Source organism: Lathyrus oleraceus, chromosome 5 (genome assembly GCF_024323335.1).
Source record: "Lathyrus oleraceus cultivar Zhongwan6 chromosome 5, CAAS_Psat_ZW6_1.0, whole genome shotgun sequence".
Classification (NCBI taxonomy): Eukaryota; Viridiplantae; Streptophyta; class Magnoliopsida; order Fabales; family Fabaceae; genus Lathyrus; species Lathyrus oleraceus.
This window is the reverse complement of record NC_066583.1, coordinates 559,906,370-559,918,913: the sequence shown is the minus strand read 5'-3', so window position 1 is coordinate 559,918,913 and position 12,544 is coordinate 559,906,370. Positions and strand designations below refer to the sequence as shown.

At 31.8% G+C, this 12,544-nt stretch overlaps 2 protein-coding genes across 2 annotated transcripts; one reads left to right on the top strand and one right to left on the bottom strand.

Moving 5' to 3' along the window:
- Window positions 1-459: 459 nt before the first annotated feature.
- LOC127086405 (uncharacterized) lies at window positions 460-3,158 on the top strand. The gene is made up of 3 exons (XM_051027164.1): window positions 460-642; window positions 848-902; window positions 2,874-3,158. Exons 1-3 carry the CDS (start codon window positions 558-560, stop codon window positions 3,034-3,036), a joined length of 303 nt encoding a protein of 100 aa, XP_050883121.1. The 5' UTR covers window positions 460-557; the 3' UTR covers window positions 3,037-3,158.
- A 7,403-nt stretch (window positions 3,159-10,561) lies between these two features.
- LOC127086404 (uncharacterized) lies at window positions 10,562-12,346 on the bottom strand. The gene is made up of 2 exons (XM_051027163.1): window positions 11,486-12,346; window positions 10,562-11,344 (listed from the first exon to the last, which is right to left on the bottom strand). Exons 1-2 carry the CDS (start codon window positions 12,066-12,068, stop codon window positions 10,932-10,934), a joined length of 996 nt encoding a protein of 331 aa, XP_050883120.1. The 5' UTR covers window positions 12,069-12,346; the 3' UTR covers window positions 10,562-10,931.
- Window positions 12,347-12,544: the final 198 nt, after the last annotated feature.

The window sequence follows — 12,544 nt, the reverse complement described above, 5'->3', positions numbered from 1 at the left end:
ATATTTAATGAATTTATTTTTTTCATTATTATTTCTTATGTATTAAATAATAAATATTAAATATTAAAAATAAACAAATTAAAAATAAAAAATAATTACAAAAATTAAAAATAAATAAATAGGAGGGGTGTATGCACTAAATGAATTGACGCATACACCCACCATTAAAAATACACTAAGGCGCCAAAGGCATTGGCGCCTTCTCATGAGTGTCAATGCAGACGCCACAAGCATTGACGCCTCCTCATGTGGTCCAATGCATGTGTGCCAATGCTACTGGCGCTTCCTCTTATTGGTATAGGGTGCGCCAATTCATCTGGCGCATCCTCTACCAAACTTGGTTATTTTGGTATTTTTTTGAAAAATTGATTATTTTAGATTTTTTTTTTTAAAATTTGATTATTTTGAAAAAAAATTCTCTTTTTTTTTTTTGTGTCAATTATTAATTAATTAATTTAATGTACCCTAGAAGTAAATCCACCGTCTGTCAATGTTAAGGCAGCCGTAGCTTCATTCTGAAAACCTTTCCGCAGCACCGTCCCTTCTTCTCCGTCACTATGGCGAAAAACAGGAACAAGAAGAAGAAAAATGGTGCCGTTTCAATGGACACAACGGACTCCATCGTTTCAGAAGCACCTCAAGGTACTTGCTTTCCCGTATCTTTTTTTACCTATTTTTTCGGTTGAAATCAACATCGAACAATATTTTTATTTTACTTTTATTGAATGTTTCACTGTATTTCTCTGCTTCTAATCTTATTATTACACTGTAAAGTGTTGTTTTGTTTTGATTTTCTCTTTTTTGTTCTTGGTGTGGCTTAAGATTTGAGAGTTTTGTTTACTTTCAGCTATGGACACATCGGAATCAGTAGCTAAAATCAAGGTTGCTGGTGCTACCAAATTGTAAGTTTACTTTATTGCCCTCATAGATTTAAGCATTGTTTCATATGGTGATTGATTAATTCGCCATACTTGATATTGCAGAGGTCACAGTTGAACATGGTAGACTTTTTTTTTGTTTTTGAAAACCCTAGTTATAAATAGGTTAATTATTATCCGTTTTTTTAAAATTCTTTTGTAGAGGGAACCATATGAATAAGCCAACATTTTCCCAAATGATTGCAATTTGCATCCAATAGGTTGGTTTTATGGATGTGCACAACATGGTTACCAGCCATTTAAATCACACGCTTGGTTGTCTGTGAGGTGATGGTTTGTGAGTGATAGTATTGGTGTTGTAGCTTCGGTTTGCTTTGGATTTTATTAATACAAATTCGATGTGGTATTTTAATTTTTAAGGAAGGCAGAAACATAAAATTTAACTAAGTCACTTTTAGAAGGAGAGGTGCGTGGTAGTTTCTGAAATAGAGTGTTCACAAATATCAACCAGCGTCTAATTTGATTATCATTACAAGAAAATAGCAACTTTTATGTACATTTTGTATGTTCAGAGAAGAATTTGGTAGTCTTGGTAGAAAAAGTCCTTCCTGGTTTTGCTCTTTCTACAACACGCGCAGTTTTTTTTAATTACATTTGCTCTCATCTTGAATACACTTCGGGTGCTAACTCAGTGGTAAGAGCTTACCCATGTATCTTCAAAGTATTGAGTTTGGACCTCTCGAGAATGGTTGTAAAACGACCATATATGCCACTTTAATTAATAAAAATTGCCCCCTTCCCCAATTTTTTTCTTATTTTTTTTTTGGAATGAGGTACAACTGTTTTATAGGGAGTTCAAATATCAGACTCTTTGTATGAAGAAAAATTGATGATATAAAAAAGTCTCCGTTGTTTACACGGAAGGCTTTTTAATATTCCCATAAAGGCCTAACACAATATATACCACACACATAGTTCGATTTAAACATTTTTTTGGTATTAAATAAACTCTTACCAGTCAACTCTATGGTCATTTCATATTAACTTTACACAGGCTATCATGTTTGATTCCTTCTGAAAATGATATAAATTGATGGATTTAGAGTTGAATCACATAATTCTCTTTTTATTATTCAACACTATTCAGGTTCTATTAGGGGTGTTATCTAAGACAGTATGTGATGCATCCCCTCTACTTATTTTATTATACAATTGCAAGATATGCATGTTATTGATATCGATTGCGTGAGTGGATAGCCGAAATTAAAACACTGTTAAATTTCCCTTGTAATTATCTTCAAAACTGATAATTAGAAAATGAACAATTTTCTAATGGTCATTATCTTACCCGTGGTGATCAGCTATATAATTGCAATATTTTGTTTTGATAAAAATTTATATACTTCAGATTGGTTTGCTGTGTTGATGGATTTTGTGTATGTTGTGTTTTGTGCATTCTCTCTCATTTCAAAGACATGAATTTTTCTTCAATACACTTTCTTTTTCTCGCTCGTGATTTTTCATGGGTACATGCATTAGATCTGTAGTCCATAAGAGTTTTTCCCTTAAATACTTGTTTGAGAGAAAAAGGAAAGCAACTATCAATCAAGTCTATGTTAGAGGAAACCAAATAAAGGGGTTATAAAATAGGGAAACATATATAACTTTCTTAATTGTCAGAAGTTATAAATGACAATAGTCTATTAATCGGGGAATTTGTTAGAGATAACTCGTCGTATTCGAGTTCCATTCCATCATGTTTGAACTTTATGGCACCTCCAATATGAAGTGGAGCAAGCACATTTGACTTGCTTCTTCATTTCCATTTATTTGCAAAACATAATAATGCTAAATTCCTCTCAACTCCCACTTGTTAAAATTACTGAACGATGATTACAATTGCATTCTAACTGCATTTTCACATACACACTTCTGCTCTTTCGGCTTGACTTGTTCTAAATTGCTACCTTTTATTATGAATCTCTTCTGAAACAGGAAGGTGAAGCAGAATGGAAGGCCTATGAAGAGATCAAAATGTGCGCGGAAAATGAAGGCAATTGCAAAAGCTATATCCGCAAATGAGAAGTCTGCTCAGAAAGTTTCTAAGAATGACAGCAAAAAAGTTAGAGTTCAATCTGCAAAAACACTCTACGAATAAATAACTAGCTGGGTGGTTCATAATTAACATTTGATACTTTATATCACAAGCACCGAATATACTCCTTTTTGTAATTTAGTTTAGCCAAATTCAATTATTTGTCTACGCCAAGTGTTTTTCAAGATCGAAGCTTCTTATTTTGCTGCATCCTTATTCTTATGGTCGTGTTTTATAGTTCATTATTTACCTGTGGAAAATTAAAAATCATAGCAAGTATCCCACTTTTGAAGAAAACTTGGATTGAATGATCTCAAGATTGTGCTAAGATTTAAAAGTTATTTACTTAATTATTTGGTTGTCTGTGAAGTAACTACTTTATTTAAAAGAAAGTAACTACTTTCTTGTGACCCAAGTTTGCCATATGTGGTTATGTTTTAGTTCTTGTGAAATAACACTACTATAAGGATCTGGGTTTTATCATGGTAGTTAAAAAAATATAGGGGTACGTTTACTATATTATCCATTGAGGGGTTGTTTATTGCACTCTTAGTGGTGTTTACACATTCTTGTAAAAAATCAAAATTGTTCCTATAATATAGAGATGTATTTTTTGAACGAATCAAAAGTCCACATCCTATTCATTCGTAACTGAGTCACATTTTCATTTTGTCAAAAATTAGTATGGAGATGCATCTCCACAAAAAAGGCAAAAATATACGTTTGAACGTGTTTTGAGTCTTCTATGTGTCAGACCTTCCCCCTTTTCCATTTTCAACGAAACTTCTTCTGTGCAAACTTCCTCATTTGTGCGTGAGAACCTCCAGATCCACCCTTTTTCAACATTGCTTGAATTTTCTATTGCATTGCGTCTAATTCAAGAGTTTTATCAATCACTATTCTGTAGTTGCATGTCTCTAATACATTTAGGGGGAACCCCAATACGATTATTTTGTTGTTTGTCTTATCACTTTCATTTTGATTTACTTTTGATTTTTGAGTCTCCTTCATTATTACACCTCTCTTGATCAAATTTTGAAATGATTTGTTTTTAACATGCATAAATAATTGGGTATGTTTGAATTTGATCATGATATTTTTAATCAATTGCACGATTCAGTGAAATAAGAGTCATATATGTTATTGATTCAAGTTAGGTGGAAAGAAAAATCCCAATATTTTGAAATAATGCAAAGTTGAGATTTTGGGTGTGATTAAAATCAAGCACATCATGATTCAAATCACTTTGGACAGAGGAAAATAAAAAAATTTCAAACAAATTTTCAAACAATTTGATTAGAATCAAATTTAACACATGATTCGAATTAGCCAACTCTATGTCACCTCTACCATAATTGATTCGAACTAGACTCTACACTAATTTGAATTATACAATTTTTTCATATTTTTTCGTTGACTCAGCTTAATTGATTCGAATAAGAATTAACACATGAATCGAATCACGAGGTATATGATTCAAATCAGACTTTGCTCTTGATTCGAATCAATTAAAATATGAGTTAAAATTATTTTTCGGTTATTCAACTTCATTTGTTCAGTTGATTCAAATCATGAAATGCTCTTGATTCAAATATAACTAACTTTTCAAGCATATTTTATGCTTAATCTCAAACACATATAAAACCTTTTTGTCATTATTTTGCATGTAACGAGTCAACAAATTCATATTCATTTTTATGCAATTTTGTGAAAAATCAATACCCTATGTTTTTGAAAGTTCAAAGTTCTTACAATGAAATTCTTGCATCTCCAACTTCAATTTGATTTTTGATGTTGATAATGAGAGATTTTTAATTGATTGAAGGAGTCACGCTCTCGAAACTAAGCGTTCTTGAATATTTGATTGAGATTTTCAAGTAGATTGCAGAGTTTAGGTTGTTGTCATTGGTGTTGACAAATTTCAGTGAAAAGAAAGATGTTATTCTCTCTAGACTGCCTTGGTAGTGACTGTGTGGAAGATTACAAATAAGACAAAGTTCTTCTCAAATCTTCGGACAATTCATCACTTAAGGAATCGGTAGGATCAAGGGGTTGATTGCTACACACGAAGGCTTGGAGCATATTGGTGATATTGGAAGATTCAAGAAGTGTCAATTGAGTAAAGATTACGCAGAAGAGTTTGGCATTACGTTGTACACAATTCAAGATCCTGATAGGAGATTTTATAATTTTCAGCATTATTGTGGATTAATGATTGTATGAATTCTTGCAAATATTTGTCAAATAAAAAGGAACAATGCAGGTTCCAATGGAAAACCATTGAAGAATGCACGTAGGCAAAGTGATGATGAACGTCGAAGCACTATAAACCCGGTGTCATCTCTTTCCTTACTCTTGCATTTAATTTTTGTAGGACTTGCATGCTTAGGTATTTCAATTCTAGCATAGTTTATTGTTTACTCAATTAGTAGCGATTTATAACGTAACCTTAGGTTTTGTTAGAATTGGTGCCTAATTTAGCTGCATTGATGATTAAATTCTGAAAAACAATTGAGGATATAATTAATTATCATTGAATCGTTGTATTAACACACCTTGTGTAATATACAACTCAATCAATTGAATACCTTTGTGTATCATTATCAAACCATCTGTGATGTTTGTGAATCAATTTAGTGTTAACGTGATCAAGTTTTGAAAAATATAATTTTCATATTCTCGTTTCAAACCTTCCACGCACACTTTTGAAAAATCTATGATATTCAGTTTTTGAAAAGCGGTTGAACTTTTCAATAATGGTTTATTCACCCCTCTACACTATTTTTCTACTTCCATATTCTCACCCAACAATTGGCATCAAAAGTTGGTCTTTTGATTGTGTCTAATCGACATCCACAAGTTGAGAATATGACAGACGATGACGATCCTAAGGGAGCGTATAATAAAGCATCTATTTTTAAAGACGAAAATTATACTTATTGGATCTTCACACTTTATCCTCATATCTTCTAAGATTGATTTCAGCCAGATTATTTCACATATCCCTTGTGCCATTGCCCTAAATTGCGCTTCAACACTAGATATTGATGCTACATTTTGTTTCTTACTCTTCCAAGTCACAAGATTTCCACCTAGGAAAGTGCAATAACCTGTAGTTGATCTCCTATCCACAATTGACCTTGTATAACCGACATCGTATATGCTTCAATACTTACACTCCTATTTCTTTCAAACGAAATTCCTCTACCAGGTGTTGCTTTCAAATATTGTACAATTCGGAGCGTAACTTGTAAGTGAAACCCCTTTGGCCGGTACATTAATTGGCTTACTAAGCTAACAAAAAAAGTAACATCAAGTCTAGTATGTGAGATATATAGAAGTTTTTCGACTAATCTCTTATACATTCCCTTATCAACCATAACATCTTCTTTTGTGTTTCCCAAATTTACACTTGGATCAACTGGTGTATATGTAGGCTTACATGATCATATCCCTTGTGCCATTGCCCTAAACTGCGCTTCAACACTAGATATTGATGCTATTGTTTCTTACTCTTCCAAGTCACAAGATTTCCACCTAGGAAAGTGCAATAACCTGTAGTTGATCTCCTATTCACAATTGACCTTGTATAACCGACATCATATATGCTTCAATACTTACACTCCTATTTCTTTCAAACGAAATTCCTCTACCAGGTGTTGCTTTCAAATATTGTACAATTCGGAGCGCAACTTGTAAGTGAAACCCCTTTGGCCGGTACATTAATTGGCTTACTAAGCTAACAAAAAAAGTAACATCAAGTCTAGTATGTGAGATATATAGAAGTTTTTTGACTAATCTCTTATACATTCCCTTATCAACCATAACATCTTCTTTTGTGTTTCCCAAATTTACACTTGGATCAACTGGTGTATATGTAGGCTTACATGATGTATTGTCGGTTTCCTTCAGAAGATCATTAATGTACTCCCTTAAGTGTTGTTTCATCATCTGTACACTTGGTTTTGATAACTCTGTAGTAGTCTAACTCCATCAACAAGACTTTGAGATGATTAGAAAATTCTATAACTGTTTTGTTGCCTTGTTTAGTCTCAAATGTTTTCACCTTCACATCATATATTTGGGCAACATTTTTGGCTTTAAAATAAGTTTCTACTAATACTTTCCAAATATTCTTTGTTGTACTTAGGAACATGCAAGTGCCACTAATTTCTGGAATCATTGAAACCTATAACCATGCAATGATTGTTGAATCTTTTGTATCCCACTTGTTAAATTTGGGATCCATCTTTTCGAGAGGTTCATCTGTTAGGTGTTTTGCTTTTTCTTTACCTTTCAATGTCGTTTTCACAAGTTGAGATCACTTAAAATAATTCTTTTCATTCAACTTGTAAAGCTGAGGAATAATAGGTAATTTTGATTCAGACTTGTATGCATCTGTTTCATCTTTACCGCCAACTATTGAAGAAATTCAGAAAAACGGCAAGTAAAAACCACAAGCAAATGTGTGAATGATAAAAAGAAAGAAAGTGGTCGGATGGGAAAGTGAACACACAAAACGAAGACAGAAACATTTGATATGTAATCTGGGAGATGGATGTTAGAGTTTTTGACAAAAGAACCGCAATTAAGACGGTTAGGTTTTTTTATGCAGAAACGAGACCATCTCGAATGAGAGCTCGTGATACCATATCAAAACTAATAATTTAATATTATTTTAATAATGAATATATAAATACTAATCTCTTCAAATAGAGATTTCTGACCTAATAAACCTTATTAAAATCCAAACTTAAATTAATAATAAAATTAAAAATAACAAACTAATAAAAATAATTATTTATAACATTTCACTTTTTTTTTTGAATTACTCACAATTATATAATTTGCTTCATGCTGCTCACTTCGTGAAAAGTTGTTGACATGTGGAGATACTTGACTTGTATGATTGTAGTTGCAAATTATACTTGAACTCGACTAATTTGATCACCTTATTGTAATTTCTCATGGTTGGTCTATGGAAAAAGTTGGTTCAAAGGTGTTTTGGTTGTTGATGTATTGTATACTTATAGAGGTATATGCTAATCATGCTTTGTTAGCTACTTACTTGTATTTGTGGTTGGGTAAAACATCCATTATGCTTATTTGGGTGGTTATTTCTTGAAAAGCATGAGTACACATTCAGTTTGTGATAGAGATCTGATAATTGAAGGATGCTATTATTATTTCCATTATGTTGTATGACTTTCTTTAAGGCTAAAGCTCTGCTCCCACCCATTCTCTCTCTTCGGACCCAATATGAAACTATTTAGAAACTCTTTCACAATTTACATGATGCATTCTTTAACACATGAAATAGAAGGATTGGTGAAAAATGCATTTAAAATCAAAGTAGTAGGATTAAAGAAAATTATGATGATTGATGATGATACATAACAAAGTGGAAACAAGATCAAATCTTAGTTGTTGGTTGATTGACGTATTTGGAAAATGGTCAAGCATGGCGGTTGTGCAGAGATGTGATTTATAAAGGTCTCTTTTGGCTTGTAGGAATGTTAAAATTCACATTGTTTTCATCACAAAATACTTAGGTGTTTATATATCTCACATAAACATAATTTGTACACATGTGGGTTAGAGAGATGAACTAAAAATAGTCTAGAAAAAATAATTTAAAATTTGCATTTATTAATTTCCAAAAGTGAATTTAAATTAATAAATTAAAATTATTAATTAATTCCGTAAAAAAGGATCTGCAAATGAATATGTGTCGATTTATTTTGATTTTTTGATCGAAACATATTTTTTTTCAAGAGACAAAATGAAAAATTTAACTATTGGTTGTAAAAAGACCGATATACTTTAAAGTTTTTCATATTAGTGTATCAAATTATAAGGACCACTCCTAAAAAAATGATCTTTTTTTGTCATAAGATGAATTAAATAAGAATGTTTTAAGTGTCGATATTCCATGAGATAGAAACAACGTAACATTTGAATTTTTTAACTAAACTTTTGTAATAATAACACATAAAAATGATCTATAAAATTTTATATCATTTCGAATAAATCTCGATTTAATTTGATTTTTTGATCAAAACACTTATATGTGTTTTGATCGAAAAAATTAAAATAAATCGAGACTTATTCGGAATGATACGAAATTTTGAAGATACTTTATACTACAAAATAATATCTCAAAATTCAATGCAAACGTTTTCTTTGTTTCCGTTTCATAAAAATTAACTCTTAAAAAACATTATATTTAATTCATGATAAATAAAAAAAAAGTTAAATTTTTGTGAGACGAATCCTGTGAAATTTATAAATGAAGTATAAGGTGTAGAATGATGTGTTTAAATTAATTAAGGATTAGCTACAGATTAGTTAGGGTTTTGTATGATGTTCATATTAATGACAAAATCTTTGTCTCTATAAATTTAACTAATATAATTAATATAAAATGGGATCAAAAATACCATGTGATAATATTACATGGATATTTTTTGAAATTTTTATTTTAGGAGAACAGTTACTTAAAGAATATTTTTGAGAAATTAAAAGTGAAATTTCAAATATTTAAGGAGAAAACAAACCTATTTAATTCAATAATTTAATTCAATAATAAATTATTCTATTCATCAAAATGATTTTTGAGAAATTATTAAAAATGATTTTTGTATCACAATAATTACTATCACATCGCAAAATTTGAAGAAACCAAACAAATTTCAAAAGGAAAGTCGAAGAATAAAAAAACTAAATTTTAAAATAAAGACTAAAAGTTAAAAAATATTAAAATAAGATATGTGTTTAAAAACCAACATAATATTAACTTTTTGTATTCAAATACAAATTGATAATATTAGTATTAATTAGTTAGATTTAAAAAGTAATAAACATTTTTAAATTTTTTTTAAAAATTTTAAATTATTTTCTTTTTAAATGTAAGTTATTAAGAAAAAATTACGATTTTTTAAACTAAAATATCACATTTGGATAGTATCATATTTTAAGTCAGACATTCTAAAGACAAAAAATCTGTCAATATTTTGTATGGGTTAAAATCTTCTCCATTTTTCTTTTTCTCTATTGTCTCCATTATTATAATTTGTGTGTAATATTGAAGTAGTCAAATTTCATTAGAAATAATTTTATTCATTATTTTGTCAGGCTTGAAAAATTAAGTTTCACAATTATTAGTAGTTTATACACATAAAATTACACTAATTTGTCTATTCTCTACTCGTTATATACACACATAAAATTATAGTAATTTGGCCATCAATTTCTTTTAGGAAATGGGGAGGATATCTACTCGTTTTGTATAGCTCGATTCTTTGCCCGTGACATATTGAAATAGTCAAACCATTAGAAATAATTTTTCTATTCATTATTTTGTCAGACTTGAAAAATTAAGCTTCATAATTGTTAGTACTAGTTAGTAATTATTTTCCTAACAAGGAAAGCTTTCATGGGAATTCTCCAGCATGGAAAAAAAAAAGTGACCGTTGTGATGTCAGACCAATCAATAAATTTTATTTTTGTCTGGCCCAAGCACTAAATTCTAACATCACATACAAGTAAAAAAATGAATCCATTTCTGTTTTTGGCAACAAGAAAATAATTCAAACACCAAATACTTCCCCTTCATCATTTATTTTGATTTCAAGCAAAGCATTCTATAAACACAATAAAGAACAAAAAATCCAATTGAAGAAAATTGAATAATATCCCCAAAACATAACAAAACCTTATATATGTTTCTTTTTTTTCTCCCAAGAAAACCAACTCAACATGAAAAAAAAACATTGTTCACTAGAAATAAATGAACCTTTGGATTATACTGGTATATCTGCCCGTCAGCAAATTTTACTATTGAAGTTGCATTTTCCCCAAAAAAATATGACCGTTGGATTATATCTGCCACGTCAGCAAATTCTACCATTGAATTTACATTTTCCCCAAAATATGACCGTTGGATTACATCTACCACGTCAGCAAGTTCTACCATTCACCATTTCCCGATACTGTCTCAGCGATTCCTGCCTCTGCAACCTCATCTCCGCGTTAAACTTGTTAATGAACGCTTCAACTCGCCGATTCAACTCGTCCTGACTCAGCGATGATTCTTTCCTCATCTTCCCACCGGATCCCGGAGAAACACTCTTCTCCCTTCCACCGAACGTCTCCGATTTCTTCATCACCGGAACACCGCCACCTCCTCCTACTCCACCGTTCAAATCAGCTAACGGCACGCCGCTACGGCGTGGTTGTGATTCGAACGTGTCCGACTTTTTCAAATGCCTATTTAACGGCATCGCTCTCCCTTCCGTTATCGTCTTCCATGTGTTCTCCAACGTGTCTTGCTTCTTCGTCTTCGTCACTCTCAACGAATTCACCTTCCCTCCTGTAATATAATAACAAAACAATTTCAATCTTCTTTAAACTTTATTTATTTTTATAATTTAAAATTTCAAAAATCAAAAACAGAAAACGGTTACAAAACAAACCAGAGAGAGAAGAAAGAGAGAAGATTATGTGAAGATACCTTCAGGACTTGATCTAACGGCTTTCCTGAACCTTGAAGAAACCGGAGGTTTCTCGTTCTCATCGTTAAACACAAATTCAGACGAGTTCTTCGGCAAGCTTGGAACGAGAACAGAGTCATCGGCTTCGATAACCGTCGTTTTCGCCGGAGTATTTTCCTCGGCGAGGTAAACAATAGGATCGTTAGATTCGTTACCTACCGCAACTGTTTCATCGGTATCTGAAACGAAGCCATTGTAGTTAATAAGCGGTATGATTTCTGAGATCTCGACTGGTACCGGCGCAGGGATCTGAACCGGAGAAGGTGTTCCGTCAAAGGAGGCGGCGAAAGGAAGAGGCTCCGGCGGGGAATGGTGGTGTTGATTATGAAATTTGGAGGTGACAACGATGGTGAGGATGATGAGGTTGAGGAGGAGATAGAGGTAAGGCGGTGTGAAGCATGTGAGGGTAAAGGACCATATGGTTGGAGCTTCGTTGAGGATGAAGTGTGAAACAATTGGTACCGTGAGCTTCAACGCCACCGCCGTTGATAAAACTCCAGTAGAGATTAGAGCCAGTTTCAGTGATAGAAAATTCATTTTCATTTTCTTTTTATTTTTATTTTCTGATATTGTTTTGTGTTTTTGTAATAACGGAAACTTAACCTTTACCCAGTGCTTCTACTTCTAGGAGGTTTGAGAAAGGAGAGAAGAAGGGTATTTATAACGAGTGTGATAAGAAATGTTGACCGTTTGATGAAACGTGTAAAGGAAAAATTAAAAAAATTTATGGCCACTTTGGTTCTAATAGTGGTAGTAGAAAGATAAAGTCTCTTTTTATTGTCACTGTGTTGTATGCTTAGCTTTTGAGCTAAGTTATATTAAATAGAAAAAAATGTAATGAGACGTGACAATAAAAGACACTAGTGCCACATCAAATGCAGCAAAATCAAATCAACACCCACATCATCATTTTTTCTATTAATATAGCACTATACTAAAGGGATTAGTGTTGATTAATTAATTATGTTAAGCTTTTATTTAAGAGTTTAATTAGTAGGAAGAGGGTAACGGCTAATGAA